The sequence below is a fragment of the Capsaspora owczarzaki genome (assembly GCF_000151315.2).
Source record: "Capsaspora owczarzaki ATCC 30864 unplaced genomic scaffold supercont2.12, whole genome shotgun sequence".
Lineage (NCBI taxonomy): Eukaryota > Filasterea > Ministeriida > Capsasporidae > Capsaspora > Capsaspora owczarzaki.
In genome coordinates, this window is record NW_011887303.1 from 960386 (window position 1) to 980613 (window position 20228).

General features: G+C 53.8%; 5 protein-coding genes across 5 annotated transcripts; all 5 read left to right on the forward strand.

Moving 5' to 3' along the window:
* The first annotated feature begins 123 nt into the window (after window positions 1-123).
* On the forward strand, window positions 124-9332 carry CAOG_06914 (hypothetical protein). The gene is made up of 20 exons (XM_004344485.2): window positions 124-352; window positions 1280-1348; window positions 1455-2450; window positions 2576-2786; window positions 2924-3060; window positions 3140-3236; window positions 3324-3475; window positions 3572-3665; window positions 3741-3997; window positions 4171-4304; window positions 4406-4963; window positions 5107-5250; window positions 5344-5599; window positions 5717-5886; window positions 5970-6460; window positions 6580-7056; window positions 7149-7352; window positions 7464-7628; window positions 7733-7927; window positions 8048-9332. The coding sequence occupies exons 1-20, from the start codon at window positions 265-267 to the stop codon at window positions 9207-9209; spliced, it is 6057 nt and encodes a 2018-aa protein (XP_004344535.1). The 5' UTR covers window positions 124-264; the 3' UTR covers window positions 9210-9332.
* Window positions 9333-9497: 165 nt separating this feature from the next.
* Window positions 9498-15200, forward strand: CAOG_06915 (hypothetical protein). Its single transcript, XM_004344486.2, has 23 exons — window positions 9498-9918; window positions 10072-10373; window positions 10475-10549; window positions 10625-10743; window positions 10818-10903; window positions 10982-11293; window positions 11383-11627; window positions 11709-11819; window positions 11909-12226; window positions 12312-12443; window positions 12527-12643; window positions 12719-12817; window positions 12889-12992; window positions 13078-13259; window positions 13351-13573; window positions 13650-13707; window positions 13796-13880; window positions 13965-14060; window positions 14159-14239; window positions 14320-14389; window positions 14474-14646; window positions 14728-14833; window positions 14960-15200. Exons 1-23 carry the CDS (start codon window positions 9651-9653, stop codon window positions 15135-15137), a joined length of 3540 nt encoding a protein of 1179 aa, XP_004344536.2. The 5' UTR covers window positions 9498-9650; the 3' UTR covers window positions 15138-15200.
* Window positions 15201-15236: 36 nt separating this feature from the next.
* CAOG_06916 (hypothetical protein) lies at window positions 15237-17380 on the forward strand. Its single transcript, XM_004344487.2, has 3 exons — window positions 15237-15613; window positions 15954-16137; window positions 16239-17380. Exons 1-3 carry the CDS (start codon window positions 15345-15347, stop codon window positions 17307-17309), a joined length of 1524 nt encoding a protein of 507 aa, XP_004344537.2. The 5' UTR covers window positions 15237-15344; the 3' UTR covers window positions 17310-17380.
* A 303-nt stretch (window positions 17381-17683) lies between these two features.
* On the forward strand, window positions 17684-18334 carry CAOG_06917 (hypothetical protein; the record flags this gene model as incomplete). The annotated part of the gene is made up of 3 exons (XM_004344488.1): window positions 17684-17800; window positions 17969-18042; window positions 18133-18334. The coding sequence occupies 3 exons, from the start codon at window positions 17684-17686 to the stop codon at window positions 18332-18334; spliced, it is 393 nt and encodes a 130-aa protein (XP_004344538.1).
* Window positions 18335-18401: 67 nt separating this feature from the next.
* Window positions 18402-20223, forward strand: CAOG_06918 (GTP-binding protein; the record flags this gene model as incomplete). The annotated part of the gene is made up of 6 exons (XM_004344489.1): window positions 18402-18548; window positions 18662-18733; window positions 18835-19413; window positions 19518-19620; window positions 19717-19986; window positions 20084-20223. The coding sequence occupies 6 exons, from the start codon at window positions 18402-18404 to the stop codon at window positions 20221-20223; spliced, it is 1311 nt and encodes a 436-aa protein (XP_004344539.1).
* Between the last annotated feature and the right edge of the window lie 5 nt (window positions 20224-20228).

Consider the following 20228-nt stretch of genomic DNA (forward strand, 5'->3'; position numbering starts at 1 on the left):
TTCCCCACACAACCACTACAACATGCGCTCTATTTAATAGCATTGCATCCGATGACTTTACTTTGCATCAGCATCAACATTTCCGCATCCAAAATTTCGAGTTGGTTGCGCAGTCTTTTTTTGTGGTTCTTTTTCATTTTTTTGTTCCAAATTTCCCCTTCCCCTCCCCACTTCCTTCGCTCCCCGTTGACTGTTGACTGTGAACTGTGAACTGTGACTAGTGTTGTGAGCTGACGACTTTTGCGCGCGCGAGACAAACCGAACATGAGCGAGGGCTTTGAGGTGCTTCGCTACGTTCGCGCCATCTACTCGTACACTGCGACCAAGGACGACGAGCTCGACCTGGATGAAGGTTTGTATTGGAAGCGCAGCATTTCGTTCGTGTGTGTGTGTGTGTGTTTTGAATTGAATGTTGGGAACTGTGCTGTGGTTTGGATGGTTGGCCGAAATCTCGGTTCCTCAACGTCCACTCTCTACAAAGCGGCAGGCAGGCAGGCAGGCAGGCAGGCAGGCAGCCAGGCAGGCAGGCAGGCAGGCAGGCAGCCAGGCAGGCAGGCAGGCAGGCATGGAAGAAAGCTCAGAGAGCGAGAGGAAAGGAAGGAAGGTCGGCTGCAAAGAGCTGAACGAGAACGCGAACCAAAAAAAAAAAAAAAAAAAAAAAAAAAGGGTCGAGAGAACGAGCAGAAGAGGCTGCCTGTCCCGCCCGAATGTCGCTTGCTGGAGTGGGTGCATGGGAGCAGCCAGCCAGACAGTCAGACAGACAGAAGGCGGTCCAGCTGCACAGAGTGCGAGAGAGGCTGGCTGCGCTGCGGGTCGATCTGGGTGACGCGTTTTCCCTTTCCCCCCATCCGTTTCGCCGGGGATCGTTCTCCTCAACGCGCACTCGCACGACTCGGCAGCAGGCCAGTGCTCCCAGCAATGCACAGCCCACAGTCGTCTGAGAGAGAGAGAGAGGCCGCGTTCGCTTGCGCTCGGCGATTTGAAAGCCAACTCTGTAAAAAAAAGAAAAAAAATTCTGTTAAAACATTTTTTAATATTTTTATATTTTTATTTTTGATTTTTCTTTATTTAGTGTATGGAAAATACAAAAACACAGTTTTGGTTTTGTGAGGCCACAAAGGCAGGCACCTGAATGGATGGATTGGAGAACTGTGTGAGATGGATGATGCACTTTGGAGGCGGTGGAGGGGGGGTGGGGGTGTTTGAAGAACCAGCGAAAAACGCCACTTGATACTCAAAATGTTGCTTGCGGTTGTTGTTGCCTTGAAACCAACACCAGGTCAAGTCGTCGGGATTTACGGCGAAGGCGACGACGGCTGGTGCTGTGGCTATGCTGGTGACCGCGCAGGTACAGTGTTACCCTCATCCATTCACTCTCGCTGGCTGGTTTTGGCGGTGGATGATGAGACAACAACAAACGATTTTTTGTGCTGCTTGGCATTCCCACACTCCAGGTTACTTTCCTGCGAATTATGCCGAAGACATTACACCAGAGGAAGCTGCAGCGGCACTGACGGACGACTTTGGCCATGACGGTGGGGCGCACGAGACGGCAGACTCGCTGGACATTTACTCGTCGCCTGCAGCAACCTCCAAGCAGGTCGCCTCTGTCAAGGCCTGGCGAGGTCGCGCCAATTCTGAAACCGAATACGTCAACCCCAACTCATTTCGAGCAGACGGAGGAGCCGCCGGTGGTGGTGGTGCTGCAGGTGGTGACGACGACGGCGAGCACCATTACGGAAATTACTCGGTGCAGCCGCAACGAGGCGGACGCGACGGCGACGGCGACGACTTTGACGACGAGAGATGGAGCGAGGACGAAGACAACGATGGCGAGGCATCGACGGCGAGCTTCCAGTCTGGAACGTCCAACGACTCGACCTCGATCAAGCGCGGCTTTTCGGTGCGACTCTTTGGCAAGAAGGATTCCAGCGCCAGCCTTTCTTCCGACTCGGACAAATCCGACAAGGCTGCCGAAAAGGCAGAACGCGAGCGGCAAAAGCTGCGCGAAAAGGAAGAGAAGAACGAGCGACAACGGCTGGAGAAGGAGGAGCGCGCAGAAAAGCAGCGTCTTGACAAGGAGGCCAAGAAGGAGCGCGAGTTGGCCGAAAAGGAGGCCAAGGAGCGCGAAAAAGAAGCAAAGGAGCGCGAGAAGGAGGACCGTCGGCTCGAGCGCGAGCGTGAGCGTGAGGAGAAGCGCCGCGAGAAGGAAGCAGCAGCCCCCGCTCTCTCCAAACCCACCAGCACGAGCAGCATCTTCTCCAATCGCTTTAGCAAAAACTCAAACACCTCTTTCGACGCGTCGCCAGCTGCTTACAGCGACCAGACCGGCCAGGATGATTACTACAATGATGAGTTTGCTGAAGAAGCAGAATACTACGAGGACGAAGTTTGGAGCGACGATGACACTGCCGATGTGGAAGGCGTCGTCTTTACCGGCGAAGCCGATGGTGAGTAGCCCCCCCTTTTTTTGTCTTGTTTCGCGTTTTGTGTCTCTGCGACCTCTTGGCATGTCGGGTGAAAAGCTCGACCGTGGGTGTTCTCACCTACCTTGGCGCTTTTCCATCGTGTCCAGGCTCCGAAGAAGCTGCCGATGAAGCGTACGATTCATGGGCCAATCGCATGCGCAGACCGTCGATCGTTTCCAACAGCGCCGCAGCCGCAGCCGCAGCAGCCTCCGCATCCAGCACAAAGAAAGGAGGTAGCGCATCTTCGACCAGCGATCGACCACCTGACAGTCCTACGATTGTGTTTATGCACACACCCGTCTCCACGTCTCGTTCATGGTAATTTGTTCTTTGGGGGGCGAGTTGGCCGATACGAAGAAAGAAAAGAGTTTGAGTCCTTATTTGTTTGTGTTCCCGCCACACCCCCCCCCTTCCCCTGCTCTTTGCTCTTTGCTCTTTGCTCTGGGGCTTCGCAGGAAGGACGCCGTGACCGAAGCAGAGCTTGCGGAACTGAGCAAGCAGCAAATTCAACGGCAAGAGACAATTTTCGAGACAATCAAGACGGAGGGCGACTATGTCAATGATCTTAAAGTGCTCCAATCCGTGTACATTGGTAATGCCCACATGTTACGCGCGGCAGACCTCGCGCAATGTTGACGCTCATTGCAATAATTGTTTTTTTTTCTCTCCAGCGCCAATGCGGAAAAAGAAGCTGCTGTCCGTCAAGAATTTGGCTGTGCTCTTTTCGAACGTGGAGCAGTTGCTTCCCATCAACGAAGAGCTCCTTGGGTAAGGACCTTCTCGCCCTTGTTATTGCAGCATTCACGAGTGTGGCCGACTCACTGGCTGGCAACTTTTTTTTTTCTTTTGGGACAGGCAACTCGTGGCGCTTCAACAAAAAGCGTTCTACATTGAAGAAGTGGGTCAAATCTTCCTGACCATTGCCGACTTTTTCAAAGTTTACACGCTGTACTGCGCCAACTATGAGCACGCCATTGTCATTCTTGAAAAGGAGCTCAAGAGCAAGTGTACGTACTGTTTGTGTTGCTCCAAGCCGCTTTTTGTGTGTGTGTGTGGACGCTAGTTTTTGTGCTAATTGTCGCTCGCGTTTGCATTCCACACAGCCTTCAAAACCTTTGTCGACAACGCTTCCGCACTCGAAGAGTGCAAAGGACAGAACATTTCCAGCTTCCTGATCAAGCCTGTCCAACGAATTTGGTATGCGTGCAACATCCTGCTAGATTGTTTCACTCGCTGTTTTGTGTGTCTCACTCTGATGCATCTACCCGGCAGCAAATATCCCCTTTTGCTACGCGAAATTCTCAAGCACACCGAGCCTTCGCATAAGGACTACAGCAAGGTTCAGGCGGCTCTGGCCAAAATCGAGACGGTCGTCACGGTCGTGAATGAGGCTGGGCGTGCGGCCAGCAACTCGGCGAAAATGCTCGATCTGCAGCAGCGCATCAAGACCAAGGATGGCGAGTCGTTGGAACTTGTGGCTCCCTCTCGTCGTCTGCTTCGGCAAGCCTTGTTCAGCGAGATTGGTCCCGGTATGTCTGTTGTGTTTTGTAGCTTGTACTTGTTTTGAGACGTTGGACTGCTGTTTTTTTTATTGTAATTTGGCATCTCTCCCCGCCGTCCCCTTCCATCCGAGTTGATGGCTTGTCTGCACATTGAACCCCTCACTTTTTTGTTTGTTGTGGATTGATCCTTCTTTGTCCAGATCGCAAGTCGGAGGAGCGCGAAATTTTCTTGTTTAACGACTTTTTGCTCATCACCAAGCCATCGAAAGTCAAGAACACGTTGATTGCCCAAATTCACTTTGATGCATGCATGGTCAACGATACTTTGGATGAGGTACGCACGTTCAGTTCACGCTGTTCTTGTTCTCGAATCATCAATCGTTCGAGTCGTGCCATCTCTGACATCAACTGCTCTTCGTTTTCGTCTTTTGGTAGCAATCCGAGGCGCTCGCGAACGGATTTGAGATCATCCATGCTGGACATGGAAAATACCTTGTGGTTGCCCCAAACTACACCGAGCGACAAAAGTGGGTGGACGATTTGGTTGGTCTCACCAGCGACTACCTCATCAAGATGCAACAGGAATGGGCAGCGCAGCAGGTTCCGCAAGACGACGAACCAGAGTCGCCTGCACGCGAAGCTGTCGACTACTCTCGTGGCTATGGCAGTGCCGACATTGCGCGCTCCAAGAGGCAGCAGCAACTCGATGAAGGCGGTGGCGAGAGCGAGTACGCCAACTCACCAGCGCGCGGGTCATCGAAGCGCAGCACCATCATTCGTCGCATGTTGCGCAAGTCGGACGACGGTGGCGGCGAGCCCCAAAGTCCGACCAGCGGCAGCAGCGAAGAAGTGTACTATGGCAACGCCGGCTTCCTCAAGCGGCAGAATTCCAAACCCGTCGCCGTGGACGATGCTGAAGACCAGGCTCGCCGCGAAGAGAAGGAGCGGCTCAAGCGCGAAAAGGCCGAGCAGAAGGCAGCGGCCAAAGAGCAGGTGCGCACAGTTGAAGCGCGTGTTTCGAGCGTCCTGCTTTCATTGGGTTTTTTTGTTGTCTTGCCATCTCTTTGATTGACCTTCCGCTCACTGTTGCGATTCGTTGTCTTTGTTTGTGTCTGGGTGAACGTTTCGGTTGACAGAAAGCGAAGGAGAAAGAGGCACGCGCGCAAGAAAAGAAGGAGCGCAAGGAGCGCGAGGAGCGCGAGAGGCAAGAGCGCGAGGAAGCTGAAGCTGCAGCTGCCGCAGCCGCCGAAAGCGCATCGACCTCGCCAGCGCCTTCACGTGTACGTAGCCGTTGGAATATACTGTTGGTTGCCTCCTCCTGTTTGAGCATTTGTTTGGTGCTAAAAATCGCCCTTCTCTTCGGATCATTGTAGGCCGTTCCGAAGCTTCGTAGCATGTCAACAACATCCGAGTCGAACGAAAATGCGAGTGGAGGCGAGGAATCCTCGTCTGACCGGCCGGCAGCACCCCGCCGCGCCCCGCCGGCACGCCGTCCTCCACCGAACAAGGCTCCTCCCAAGCCAACAGCTGCCGCATCCAGTGACGAAGAGTCGAGTTCGAGCAGCTCCAGCAGCGAGAGCGAACCTGAGCCCGAGCCGGCTGCCGAAGCAGCCAAGGACGAGAACGACAGTCAGTATTTTGTTGGATTGGATGCGTCTTTGTGATCTGCAGACCCCTCATTTTGCAATCCATGCCCCGCCCCCCCCCTCCGCTTTTCTCCATTTGCTGCTGCTGCTGTTGATACAGACCGCCCGCGATCTGGAAGCGGAAGTGGATTGAAGCGCGTTTTCACCAAGAAGACTCCAAAGCCTGCGGCTGAGCGTCTCGAGCTTCCTGCAGCCTACAAGCGCGCTGAGGAGCGTCGCATCAATCTGCCTGTGCGAGTTATCAAGCAGGAGCTTCAAGGAAGCAGCTATGTCAGAGAACACAAAAACCCATTCTTGTTTCACAAAGTTCAACTGCTTGCTCATTGTCCGCTCTGTGTCGCTTGCTGCTGTAGCTCTTTACCATTCGCATCAAGAACGATGGCTTGGAAGGTCCTATCAAATTCGTCAAGCGAAAGTTTGGCGACTTTTACCAATTGCACATGGATCTCATCACGACCTTCCCCGCAGAAGGCGGCGTGTCTGACGAGAGCTCGCGCATCATCCCCGAGCTTCCAGCCCAGGCTGTCATCATTACGGACGACGTTGCTGCTGCGCGCGTGTCAGAGCTTGACTTGTACTGCCAACGCCTGTACACCTTGCCGGACAAGATTAGCAAGAGCGACATTGCCCAAAAGTTCTTGGTGGACGAGGTCAAGCAGCGTCGCATCGAGCGACCCAACAACATGGCGCTTGCTCAACGGCGTATGCAGGAGCGACGGCCTCCAGGCTCCCGCCCCGTTGGCGACGTTAACAAGATTTACGCCACCTCGGCAGAGGCCACGGGCAAGGAAAATGACGGAGCTGCCCCGGCCGACGGTGCCAAACCAGCCGAGGCTGCCAAAGAGTAAGACGAAGCACCTGGTGGTTGTTTGGGTTTGGTCGAAAATGTGTGCGAGCGCCAACGTTTTTTTTTTTTTTTTGGTTGGTTTGTTTGTTTTGTTTTGTTGTGGTTTGGCGTTTTAGGGGCGGCGCGGTTCTGGTCACCAAATCCACTGGCTGGGTTCCTCAGAAGAAAGTCACCGTCAACCCCAACATTACCAATCCCGCAATGGCAGCTTCTCAAGGCCGCGTGAAGCCCCAGCGAGGGCCCCCGCCCGCATTGACGCAGCGCACTCAGTTTGGCGCTGGTCCCGCGCTGGCGCCAAGCCAACAGGCCCAGGTCGATCTGCTTCTTCAGCGAGCTGGCATGACCCCCAGCGCTGGAAATCGTGCTGCTCCAGCTGGCCGGAAGGTTGGCCCGGCGACAGCAGCGCTTTTGGGCTCAAAACTCAAACAGCCCGAGCCTGCACCGCCAGCAGCAGCAGCAGCAGCAGGCGCAGCAGTGACGCCTGATGCTACACCTGCTGCAGCGAGCGCTGCCAGCCCTGCGGCGGCTGAGGGTACTCCGGCGACTCCTGCTGCCGCGCCAGAGGCAAACGTCATGCTCACGAATGTTCCTGCGTAAGCCTTCTCTGTCATTGCTTTGTGGTGAGCGCTTTTGTTGGCTGTCCATTTTGCACTCACCTCAACTCCATTGAATTCAATTGACACAGGCGCCCGAGCATTCCTGTGAGTCGATCTCGCCTCAAGAAAGAACCCGAGGCTGGCTCTGCCACTTCACCCGCCATCTCTTCTGGCACGTCTTCCGCCACCTCTTCTGCCGGATCCAGCCCTGCACCGGGTGTCTCTCAAACTCCAATTTACAGCGCTGCTCGACCCCCTCCAGCCACTCGCCCTGCTGGTCCACTGGTTGCTCGGTAAGTCAAGTCTGTGCCGCGAGTTCGCGCTTCCGACTCATTCTGAAGCAAAGGGTGGCAGGCTAACCATTGTGGATTAACTTTTGCTGTCTCGTTCGCGCTTCTCCATAGACCTCCTCCGACAGCTTCTCAAAATGTGTTGGGCCGAGCTCGTGCCGCGGCAGCCGCCATGAGTGCTGCGCCCGCCCAATCTGGCGCCACGCCGCCTTCCGCTCACATCCCTTCCTCTGCCAGTCCAGCGACGAGTGCCAGTCCTGTGCCCTTCGGTCGTCCACCGTACGTGTCGCTTTTTTGTTTTGTTCTTGTTTGAATTTGCGTGGGCTTGTGTTTGTGTGGGGGGAGGTCTGCCGCGCTTTGCCTAACCACCAGTGGTGTGACAGACCTCCGACTGGCGAGTACCGCTCGCTTGCCTCGGCTCGAGCAGGCGCAACCCCCGCTGCCGCTGCCGCTGCACCACCGCCTGCTGCTGCAACCCCTGTAGCGAAAGCGGTTGCAAACGAAGCTGCGCAATCCGACGCCAAGACCAGCGCTATCATTGCATTATTGAAGAACGACAATGTCCAAGAAACCTCATTGTATGTACTCATCTCCATCAGTTGTGTTGCGAAGCGGAATTGTCGCTGTTGTTCTGGTTTTGGTCTTACCCTGTACGTTTTTGTGCTGCTGCTGCTGCTGCTGTGTGCGTGCGTTCCTAGCTCTTCGTTGCCCCCTTCTGCAATGGATCATTCGAAGGACAACCCGGCGGGACCATCCACGAATGCTGCTGGCTCGGCTTCTCCATCCACGGCGCGCGCATCCTTGCCGACCGCGGCAGCCAGCAGCATCTACGCTTCCTCTCCGCCGACCAACCGGTCCTCTCTCTCAAACGCGGTTCCAGGAGGGCCTTCCGTCACGTCCAGTGGCGGCATTTACGCCGCACCGAAAAAGGATGGTCCGATCTACGAAAAGCCGCGTCCCACCATCTCTGGGCCCGTGGCGGTCAGTTTGCCAGCATCTGTTGCCAGCAACACTACTGGCAGCTCCAGTCAATATGCGCCTGCTGGTAGCCGAATCGGAGGGGCTGCTGCATCGACCCCGTCGACAGCCTCTCCTGCCGTAGCGTCGATCGCGTCGACGCTCGGCGCACGCACATCATCCACCCCATCATCAATGGGAACGTCGCCTGCCGCCTCAATCGCCGCGGGACTCAAACCCGCGAATGCATCCGCTGGGCAGTACGCGGCGCCTTCATCGTCTAATGCGTCTGCTGGTCAGTACGCACCTATCAAAAAGCCCACTTCCGTGCCTCCGCCGCGACCCAATGCAGCTCCGGCACCGGCACCTGCACCTGCACCTGCACCTGCGCCGGCACCCGCTCCCACGCCTGCCGCAGCTGCAGCGCCCGGTCGGCCAACGCCATATGCCGGAGGAGCCGCGTCGCGCTTTGGCGCTGGCGCCACCTACGCGGCTTCGAATGTCAAAGCTGGTCCGCCACCTGGCGGATTCCGTGCACCAGCTCCCCCGCCCGGAACGGTCGCTGCCGCTGCGCCTGCTGCGCCTGCGGCTGCCCCGGCTCCAGCACCTGCAGCGCAGTCTGCATATGCCGCATCACCTGCCGAGGACGCGAACGCTATTCGCGTCAAGGTGCAGCGCATGGACAACAATCAAATGTTTGCATTCAAGGTATCGCCCTCCTGGACGTACACCAAGCTGTACGACTCCTTGAGTGGCAAAATTGCGCCGCCCGAAGGCAAGAAGATGGAGATTAGTTACAAGGATGAAGATGGCGATGTTGTCACCATCCTCGAAGACGATGATTTCCAGATGGCCATGGAGCAAACTGGAGCCAAGCTTTTGCTCTTTGTTCATCTCAAGTGATTCGCTGTGGCTGGCCAAGCTGTCTTTTCCACTCCATTTTCATTGCGTTCTGTGTCGTGTTGTTGTTGTACGTTTGTTTGTGGTCATTTTCAGGAATTACTTATCAATTCATTTTTCGCGCGACATTGAAATGGAGTTTATGGTGGTTGGGTTTGGAGCAGCAAAAAGGAGCTGGAGACTGAGCTCTCAATTCAAAAACAACAACACAAAAGGGAACAAGTAACCCTTAGTGACTGACATGCTTCAAATTGTCAAGTTCAGAAAAGTGCAAATCTCAGTCCAATTCCACGCTCAGACATTGCGTTGCATTTCGTGTGACTTTTAGTCGAGAAACCCGCCCCCCCGCTCCCGATTTATTCTTATTGCAAACCAAGCCAGATCGAGCGAGTCAAGCATCATCGCTGCTTTGGCTTGCGTCTGAGTTGGCTTGGCTTGGCTTGCATGGAGTCGAGCACGGCGATCGAGACTGGGGCGGCGACGCTCTTGCAAGCCCCAGGAGTCCCAGGAGTCCCAGGAGTCTCAGGAGGGGCAGCGGGCTGCCTCCAACAATCATCGGGATCGACTCGCTCAAGGAACGGGCCAACGGACGCGCTCAGTGCGGGAGCGGTGCCATCGCGTGGTCGGAGCAATCCGGTCATCAACTCGATCACCAATGAGGACCGCAAGTCAAGCACGAAGACAATTCATCAGCATGGTCCTCGCAATATAGGTTGGTGATTCGGAGGAGGAGGAGGAGGAGGAGGAGGGAGGAGGAAGGAGAGCTGAATCTCAAATTTTACCAAGTTGACAGATTTTGGTGAAAATCTGAGAATCTGCAACTCTGAGCGCTCATTTTTTGTTTCTGGCAACCTTTTGGTTTTAGTGCGCGACTGTCTTCTTCCGGCAATGTTTGAGCGCCACTGCACGTTGCTCGAGTATCTCAACGAGCTGGTCGCTGTGCAACAGCAGGCTCAACTGAGCGCTGCAAATTCGACCACGGCGCCAAGCAGCTCTGCCTTTTCAAGCTTTCGGCGTCCACGCGCACTTCCCCAGCCGCTTCGAGCGGACGATCCTCAAGAGTACCAGCACCTGCTGACCACAACACTAGTGGCATTCTCTCCAGGTGTGCCGATTTCGCCATTCAAGCGCGGGGCCGACTTTTCGCAGTCCTGCACACAAGAAGAAGTACGCCGTCGAACATAAGCAAGCAGAAACTCGTGTGCATAGCATGGATAACGCTGACTTTTTTTTGGCACCATCGTTGTGGTCGGGACATTCCTACTCAGCTTTTGAACCGCCTACTCGAGTTGCTCTTCCGCGAACATCAGCCCAGTCACGTCCTCGCTCCTGGCTACCGAAAGGTTGAGCAAACAAAGAAATGACTTCTGAATCGTGAAGTTGTTTGGCATACTTACTTTTTGGTGGTCTGACATTAGATGCGAAACAATGACAAGGTTCTCGGCACGGTCAACAGCTTGTACGGCGTTGAAAACTACTTTCCAAACACCACATTAAACTACCTCAAGACATTGCCGTGGGAGTTGTTGCTTGCTCGGTAAGCGGGCGACTGGAAGCACAAGCGGGATGATGGAGACACCGATTTCTCAAAGATTAGAGATGGTTGATTAGGATGGGCGATTCCGTCGTGCTGCATCTGCTGTTAAGTGCATCCGTGTTCGTCAGATTGAACAACGGCTGCTACATGCAAGTTTCAGGTAAGTGTCGCTCTTGTAGCTGGCCGTAGCAACCTCACATTGGTATTTCACTTCGACGGTTTTTGGTATCGCCTGAAGGTGCTCCGGCCGACGATGCAACTCCTTCACAACCTGCGCGCTCAAAGCAACCAAAGCAGAATATGATGGCGAATAAACCTGCTAGAAAGCAGCCAAAGTCCTCGTCATCCTGGCACGTCGTCCCGGTGTCCGATTCAACGGAACGCACGAGCGCACCGTCAACTTCGAACATGCCGTTTGATGTAACGGACGTTTCCGACGACAAGGCCGATCAGCCGCCTGCCAATCCGGTTGCAAGTTATGCGACTACATATTTGCCTCGATCTCGCATCTTCTACTCGCTAGTGAAGGCCACCAGATTTCCGAAATCACGTACGTTGGTGGAGAACCCGAGAATCGAATCAATCGAATCAATCAATTTTATTTTGGTTCAAAAAGCTCACGCCTTTGTCCTTTCTTAGACTGTCTCAATAGGTTTGAACCTTCAACTAGGAGTGCCGAGCAGCTCGTCATGCGAATTTTACATCCTGCGAGCGAGCCCGCTGGAAAAGCAAACCAAACCCCAATCAAGTCAAAGCATCAGCGCGTTCCTTCTCGCCTCGCTCCTCTTGTCTCGTTTGTTGCCAAGATTCTCCATGCACATCGGCGCTTGTCGTATGGAGCCATGCTCCAGCGACTGTGTCCTGTGCCCGAGCACGTTCAGCTGGTACGAGTCCATCAAGGGTGTAGGCTGTCCGCGGAGTCTCATCGCAGCGCAAACAACTCAAGTCTTGTCTTGCTTGCACAGATTCCAGCCAAATCAAGTCATCCATCCTCGAGTCAAGCGACGACGACGCAGAGTTCCAATCCCCGTCCCCACTATCGGGAATTAATCAACAGCTTTTCCACTTATGCTCAGGTTGGTTGCATGTGAAAATGCGCGAACGAAAAACCCTTGCAGCTCGATGCCTTGATTGATTCGAAATTGTGTTTGACTCGATTGCGCAGGTCTCGGCCTACCTCGAGGCAGTCACGAGCACCCTTCTTCCCAAAAATGCCTGGGGTTCTGCTGCGAACGAGGCCAAGTTTCGAAGCCATCTGGCATTGTTTGTGCGACTCCGGCGCTTTGACAAGATTGCCTTGCAAACCATGCTGGATGGGATTCAAGTTTCTGCCATTCCGTGGCTCGCCCCACCGAATCAACTGGCCAAGTCCCCAGTCGGCCCATTTCATTGTTCAGGCCCTACCGATCTTGCCAAGCGGACTGGCATGCTGGCGTCTGTCATTCAGTGGTTGTTTGATGACATTTTGATCCCGCTGATACGAGTGCGAGCGCAAAGCGAGAGTCTGTCTGTTTGTTGTTTTCTTGGAATAGGCTTGTTGCACGCTGACGGCTTTCCCTTTGTGACAGATGCACTTTTATGTGACGGAAAGCGGTCCTCATCGCAATCGCATCTTCTACTATCGCCAAGCGGTTTGGCGCAGCATTACCAAGCTCTCGATGCAACCCTTGCTCAGTTCCATGTTACAGCATGTCCCCAAAGTACGAGATATCTAGAGAGAATTGCGCTTGATTTCCTCAATCGAGCGTTATAGGCTCACCGTTCCGCTGCCCATTCATGACAGAAAGAAGCCAAGTCCATTCTGTCCAAGCGGATGTTTGGCTTCTCCTATCTGCGACTTTTGCCAAAAGCGAAAGGTGTTCGACCAATTATCAACATGGGGCGTAAGCCATCAGCTGCGGTACGCCATGTTGCTTGTGTGTTGACATGTCAAGGAGCCCTCTGACCAAAAGAAAAAAATCCGAAAATCAACCAGGAAGTGTCACAATACCTGATGCGCGGTCACCCGGGCAAGCCTCGGCTGTCCATTAACGTGCGTTTGCAAAACCTGTTCCATGTGCTGACATTCGAGAAGGTACATGATGTTTGCAAGTGAGCCAGAGGCGTCAGAGGATTAAGCCTTTACTCCTCATTGACTGAGTACAGAATCGGAATCCCGCTCCCCTTGGAGCGTCGCTGTTTGGAATTGACGATATTTATCCGCGACTTTTGCCTTTCGTCAACCATTGGATTGGCCAGGGTCGACAATCGTACGTTTGGTTGTTCGAGAGCATCTCTGTTGTTGTGTTTTGGCGCGGGAAGTCTCACGATTTTGCTGCCTACGCTCTCTGGTAGTGAAATCTACTTTGTCAGTTTGGATATTCAAAGCGCGTTCGATACTGTCAACCACGACAAGTTGCTGGCCGTCATGGACGGTGTCTTGCAAGAAGACGAGTACATGATGCGGCGATTCGTATCCGTCGTTTCTGCAGGCGACAAACCTCGACGTCGTTACAACCGACGGGTTTGCGTTGCCGGTGAGGACACGCCTGCTGAGCAAGCGGCATAATCACGTTGAGGTGTACTCACGATTTTCCTGTGGTTTTGGAATGGTGCTTTCTGTGGCAGGCGATTTTGCACAGTTCTCCGAGTTTGCCAGTTCAGTATCGAAGGATGAAATGAAGAACGCGCTGCTGATCGATCAAGTCGTGTATCCCTTTCAAGAAAAGCAAGAGCTGCTTGACATGTTGCAGGATGTTGTTCGGAACAACATTATTCGTATCGGAAAGCGATTTTATCGTCAGCGAGCTGGAATTTCTCAGGGGTCGCTTCTCTCTACGCTTCTTTGCAGGTTGGTAGTTGACCGATCGTTTCTTGGCATGAAGGTTTTGGACTTTGGAATTTTGCGCTCACGGTCGATGGTTCAGCTACTATTACGGGCATATTGAGTCGCAGATATTGCCACCGTTGCCAGCCGACAAAGGAGTACAGTTGCATGCATTTTGTGAAACGACTGCATCTGAGATGTGACGGAGGTCACTCACTATTTGTGTGTGGTGATGCTGCCCGACAGGTTCTTCTTCGCTTTGTAGACGACTTTCTGCTGGTCACAACGGATTACGAATATGCAGTCAGCTTTATTACTGCCATGTACACAAGTGAGCGCTTGCTCCTCAAAGTTGCCGTTCGTCAGTTGTCAACAACAACATCTTTGCAAACAACAATGTCTTTGTTACCATCAGAGCTCAGCGAGTATGGAGCTGCCATCAACCCAGACAAGACCCTCATCAACTTTCCCTTTGCTGTTGCCGGCGTGCAATTGCCTCAAGCGGAGCGAGGTGAGAGGACCAGCGTGATTTTGTTGCAACTGGTACTTTTAGAATGCTCACCACAAGTTATGCTTTACGGCTCGTTTCGCTCGTTCGTGCTGTCACAGATCAATTTCCCTGGTGTGGATTCTTGTTGAATACAAAGACCTTGTCTATTTCCGCGGACTACTCCCGTTATTCCGGGGTTTGTAAGTAGTGCCAATCGAAATGGAGACAAACAAACAAATGGGTTTTCGGTTTGCCGACTCACTTGTGGAACTGGCAAAAGATTTGAACGAAAGCTTGACTGTCGATGTTTCAAGACATCCCGGCCGATCTTTGCGCCATAAAATGATTCAGTAATGACGACGTACAGTTGTGGAGGAAGCAAAGCAAAAACAACAAAGCTCACCTTCTCCTACCACCGTTTATTGCCGGCCCAGGTCTCTCAAGCCCAAGTGCCACGCCATGCTGTTGGACTGCCGACTCAACACACTGTTAGACGTGCAAGTGAACGTCTATCAAATCTTCTTGTTGAGTGCCATCAAGTTCCACTGCATTGTTCGAGAGCTTCCTGCCTCCCGCCGCGTTCAAGGCAATCCCGCCTTTTTCATTGGTATACGTCTCGCTGGAACTGCGTGCAACGTCCATGCTTAATGCAGCTTCCACTCACTTTTGGCTTTGCGCGCACTTTTAGAGCTTGTCCTCGAGTCCATCTCGTTTTTCTACTCGTTGATACAAACGAAAACCCAAGGAGTGGCGCTTCCCGTTCAGTGCTCGTTGACTCGCCGCCAAGTGATGTGGTGAGTTTGTGCACAACAGCAACTGACACGACGCCATCCAAATCGATCTGGTGGGTGTGATTGGTTGCAACCAACCTTATCTTCTTCTCCCTCTTCGCTTTTTTTGCTTTTTCTGATTTTACTCAGGATCGGCTGTCACGCGTTCATCACCATCTTGGAGAGGAAGCAGACTGATTATGCACCATTGCTACGTGGCCTAACCAAGCTGCAGCAGAGTTTTGGAAAGGGCGTCGAGCATTCATGCGTTGCTGCGACCCATCGTTCGCGGTCTGAGATTCTTTTTGCCGTTGCAGAGTTCAACTAACAGACAGACCGATCCTTCATAAATAAGCTATTCCTATTGTCATGGATAAAAGTCTTCGTTCTTGCCCAGATTTTCTTTTTTTGTCTCAGTCCTCGTTCTCAGAAAACAACACAACTCAGCATTGGGGACACCATCCACTGCCATCTGCATCGAACATACTCTGGCAGCATACCTTGATCATCTCTGCAATTCTTTGCTCTTCTAATCATGAGTGCGCTGCCATTGCCGCATGTGCTGCTGTATCGCGAGTTGCACGGCGGATTGCCGCTGTTGCCTGCTCCACCGCCGCGACTGAGGCAGACCGCCGCGCCGCCAGCCGCAGCGTCAGCCGTAACACAGCCGTTGAGCAGCGCAGGGTCAGAGCGGCGGCGACGGCGGCGGCAGAGTGAGCTCCTGCGGCGGCTGAGCGGGCCTGCAACTTCCCTCACGTCCAAGCGACTCCTTGCTGCGCGGCTCTTCCCGCGTCCGCTGCCGAGGTAGGATGACTTGAGCATTATTTGAAAAAACGGCATGTGAATGGATTTGCAAAGTCCGAGCCATCGAACAGCACGTAGAAGAGAAAAAGTACCCAAAGTGAGTGTTTCGGAACTGAAACAAGGTGGAAAATTTTGGCGGGAATGATTTCAGATTTGAGCAGATTTGAGTGTTGGATTGGAGTTGAGATTGCGGGGGACAATGGAAGCACAGTATTTCAGCTCACCAAGAAAGCAAGCAATAGTCGTCGATACGCCGTTGAAAAGGCCGCCACTGCGATTCGGCAAAACTCACTCACCATGCTCGGTTGTGGTCGCGAAATTTGCCTGCGGATCAAAATAGTGCCAACGTTCCACTTCGAGCAATTCACGACGCGGAAGGTCAGATTGTGCAAGGCTGCGTCCTGCTGGGCTTTTCGGGCGATGGCCGGTTTATGCTGTCGTACATGAGCGAGGTGGCGCCTGCTCGACTCCAAAGCAGCTTTTCGTTCTTTGAGAGCGTCACGCTGTTTACATACAGCTTTGTTGTAAGAGCTGTCATGCTGTAGTGTTGTTCTGTTTCAACGCGCGCACATTGACTCGAGACTTTGCCTTCGCGTTGTTTGGTGATGTTTGCCGGTCCCACCAGACTTGGCGATTTGATCCGCATCAGCCGCTCGCGTGCCATTCCAAAACCCCGCTATTTCGAGGAACAGCACACAAGACATTACTACTGCAGGTCGCTGAATCACCATGCGGCCGAAGATATGTGATCACTGGTTTTGAGCAGGAGCACGCCGCCGACGGGCTTGCCTGTCGCAATTGCTACATGAGCATTGTCAGCCACACTCCCGACGAGCAGCCTGGTGTTGGGCCGCAAAAGCCCGTGTACGATCGCGTCTGTGAGATTGCGCTGCCGTCCCCTCTCTCGTTTATCACGTCAGGCGTCTCGCTTGTGCTAGACGATTTGTATGTCTTCAACACGGGCGAGCAGCTCCTAGTTGTTGATTTCCGGACAGATCCACAGGCCTCTCTTGTAGGCAGCAATGGGACCGAAGCATCACGACCAGTTTCCGACCAGTTGCACGCTGCGATCGACACCACCAACTCTCCTCTTCAGCGTCTCCAGACCCCGGCCGCACTCGTGGAACAACCAAGCGAAATTCTCACACGCCGCATTTCCCTCGAAGGCATTCTTGCCAACCTGGCTGCCCACCCAAAGTTCGGGTTTGGGAGGGAGTGCCTGCGAGTGATCGACTACAACGGATATCTGATCGACGTCTGTCGCCAGTCGCGCCAAGCCATCCTACTTTTGGCCTGCGTTGCCAAGTCCACAAACCAACCGGGCCACACTCCCGTGCTCCCTCCCGGTGAGGAGCCGGTGCATGTGCTGACCTATCAGCTCATGATTCCGCTCGATGGCGAGGCCGAGCCCTCGTCCCGTCGAGGTCTGCGCCTTGCTGGTTTTGAGCGAATCAGCATGCGTCAAGCCGAGTGCACGACAGCAGCGCTTATTGCGAGAACCCTGCGTCGTGCGCAAGCGCTTATTCATCAACTGCGCGTAGTTTCGGCCGAGCCAGCGCAACAAGTCTTCTCCACCTGGACCAATCGGACGGTTCTTGCCGGCCAATCACTACCAGGACTTCGACATCCGCTCTGGCCACTCGCTGTCACCATGACTTCGCCAGCTGTCGGCGTGCGTTCGATGCCCAACGCTTGATTTTGTAAACAGCAGATACTGTGGATAACTTGTAAACATGATCTTTGGTTCGTTTTCATCGCGAGTCACCCAGTATTACAATATCTTGCGATTGTGTGTCACAGTGTTCTTGAATCGTACAGTGGTGTTGTATGTTGGCTCCTAGTCTCGAGCTTGCTTTGGCCTGGTTGCTGGCTGGGCTCGCATTGTGCGCACAATCCAGAACATCTGCCCCGAAGCCCCGGAACGTCGACCCACGCCGCAAATTCATCCATCAAACAGCAGCATTTTACACAGTGAGAATAGTGAGATGAGTGAATGTGAGTGAGATGGAGCAATGGGGTCGGAGTTCCCCCCCCCCCAGCCAGCCAGCCTCGTGTCATCATCAAAGCAGGATGACGAGGACGACCAAACCGCTCAAGCCTCCATCATCAAGCATCAAGCAGAATCGGATGTTCAGCTGTCTTGCTTACGAGGGCGAGAACGTGCAGGAAGACAAGGACGAGGACGAGGTACAGGACCGGGTTTGGGATGCCGGGAATGTACTCGACTGGCTGAGCGTCAACGATCGCCATACTAAGTTGGACGACTGGGATAAGATGTTTGAGAATGAAGGACTGAAGTGTCAAACAAGTGGTCGAAAACGCAATACAGTGATCGTTGCTGTTCTTTCTTTGCAGCTCAGCTCAGTCCAATTCAGTTCTCAAACCACTTGCACTGGGAACGAGATCACCAAGAATCACATCAGAGCATTGTAGGATTGACTGGCTGAGCTGGCTGGCTTGAGATTGGGAACAGCGCATCAAATCAAGATCCGAGAGCCGCATTCTGAGCCGATTCTGAGAATCTTGGTTGACGACAACAATGCAGCGGACGACGCCGACGATGCGCGTGCGTTCACGCTCACCTGCGAGGAGGAGGAGGAGCAGATCAAGCACACGGACTGCTGCCGAGGCGCAAATCCCAGCGGCAGCAGCAGCAGCAGCAGCAGCAGCAACAGTGCGGGAGATGGTCAAGAACCAGAGGATGCTGGTCGTCGAGTCTGACGGAGCAACCAGGCGAACGTATATGGCATCACCACCATCAAGATCAAGCAGCCGAGACGATGCACGGATGGCTGACTCGAGCAAGAGGAGCAACAAGTGGCGATCGAGCGACGAGGACGGCGACGAGGACGATCACGACGGCCAGAATGACAATCTGCTCAGATTGGTCGACGAGAAGCATCCCGAGGCATCGTCATTCGCTCAGCTCTTGAAGGTTGGTACATTACAGTGTGTTCAACGTGGAGAGCGGGATTGGAAATGCTGCTGGATCTGATTTTTGACTTTAATCGATCTTTTGTGTTGTTGACTTGCCGCTTGCTTGAGCAGGCAGTGTTCCTTCCCGATGGATACCCAGACAGCGTCAGCGCAGATTACGCATCCTACCAACGTTGGGACACGGTGCGCAACTCAAAAAGACAAATCCCTCTCCTGTCTGTTTTGTTTGATTGGCAATTCTTCCCTGATTTGTTTTTGGTTTTGTTTGTTCGGTCTGCGCGCAGCTGCAAGCTTTCTGCAGTTCCATCAATGGCAGCCTGGCCACACTAGCAGTGCTGAAGGGAGTCGGCGTAGGGGATGAAACGGCGACTGCGACGGCTGCGGCAGTCTCTTGGATGCTTCGTGACGGCGTTGGGATGCTCGGACGGATTTTCTTTGCTTGGCAAAAGGGTCCAGCGTTGGACGCAAACGCAAAGCGCTGGCGCCTCGTAGCTGACATTTTCAACGACCTGGCCATGTTTGTCGAACTGCTGTCTCCACTGGTTGGAGAGTGGTTTCTAGCGTTTGCCTGCCTCGGCTCGGTGTTACGATCCATCGTCGGTGTCGCTGGCGGGGCCACGCGGGCGGCCATCACGCAGCATCAGGCGCGGCGCAACAACCACGGCGATGTCAGTGCCAAGGACGGCAGTCAGGAGACGCTGGTGAATCTCGCGGCGCTTCTCGTGTCGCTCTGGTTGCTCCCTGCCCTCGGCTCCGACCATCCCACCCTTGTGTGGCTCTTGTTTTGCTCGTTTACGTCGCTTCACCTCTTTGCCAACTACCGGGGTGTTAGAGCGACCGTCTTTGACACGTTTAATCGCGAAGTGCGTTCGCGCACCCAACTTGGCTTTTGTTTGGTTTTTTTTTTTTTTTTTTTGGGTTCATGAACTCACCATTGAAACTGCGGTCGGCTTGTATCTCTCGACAGAGGCTGTTTATTGTCGCCAGTGATTACATGCAAAGACCATCGGCGGCCACAACGCTCACTCCAAGGTTGACTGCGGAACAAGAGCGATTTTTGTTGTTTCGAGGTGAGTTCCCGCTGTTAGAGCTCCTTCCAAGTTGTTTCGCTTTTGTGGATCCGTTTGTGGATGAGTGACTATTGCCTGGTGGATGCCCGTTCACAGAGCCCTTGACAATCGACCTTGGAGCGCAGCTCAAGTCGTGCTCGGCGGCCAGTCAGGAGTTGTTTCAACATGGCGCGCAGCTGGCCCATCCCTTCATTCTGTACTCGGAAAATTCTACAACAGCCCGCATCCTTCTCAGCGACGCTGCTTCAAACAGTGATCAGATTTGCAGCTTTGCGGCGGCCTACTTCCAGCTTGCGATCGATCCGTCCAGGCCGGGCCCAGCACACACCAAAGCTCTTCGTGACGCGTTGCGATCTCGGAATTCAGGTTTGTTCCAGACTTGGCGTGGCTTGTTCCAGACTTGGCGTGGCTTGTTCCAATTTGTCACCATCCGCTCATTTTTGTGTTGTTTTTCAATGACCAGCGCGCATTCAACTCGAGTCTGTGCGATTGGCCCAAACAATGCTCGAATCGGCAGCTCGAGCTGGATGGGACTTGTCTCGGTCTGCGTTGATGCCCAGCGAATGGCGTTGGACCACATCTGTTACCCCCAAACGCGGCTGAGAAGG

Coding starts and splice junctions, on each gene's coding strand:
- CAOG_06914 (XM_004344485.2), top strand. CDS start 265: ATGAGCGAGGGCTTTGAGGTGCTTCGCTACGTTCGCGCCATCTACTCG. Junction 1,349..1,454: donor CTATGCTGGTGACCGCGCAG/GTACAGTGTTAC, acceptor CCCACACTCCAG/GTTACTTTCCTGCGAATTAT. Junction 7,928..8,047: donor AATGTCCAAGAAACCTCATT/GTATGTACTCAT, acceptor GTGCGTTCCTAG/CTCTTCGTTGCCCCCTTCTG.
- CAOG_06915 (XM_004344486.2), top strand. CDS start 9,651: ATGGAGTCGAGCACGGCGATCGAGACTGGGGCGGCGACGCTCTTGCAA. Junction 11,294..11,382: donor CACCAGATTTCCGAAATCAC/GTACGTTGGTGG, acceptor GTCCTTTCTTAG/ACTGTCTCAATAGGTTTGAA. Junction 13,574..13,649: donor CTCTCTACGCTTCTTTGCAG/GTTGGTAGTTGA, acceptor TCGATGGTTCAG/CTACTATTACGGGCATATTG.
- CAOG_06916 (XM_004344487.2), top strand. CDS start 15,345: ATGAGTGCGCTGCCATTGCCGCATGTGCTGCTGTATCGCGAGTTGCAC. Junction 15,614..15,953: donor TTCCCGCGTCCGCTGCCGAG/GTAGGATGACTT, acceptor GGATCAAAATAG/TGCCAACGTTCCACTTCGAG. Junction 16,138..16,238: donor TGTTTACATACAGCTTTGTT/GTAAGAGCTGTC, acceptor CGGTCCCACCAG/ACTTGGCGATTTGATCCGCA.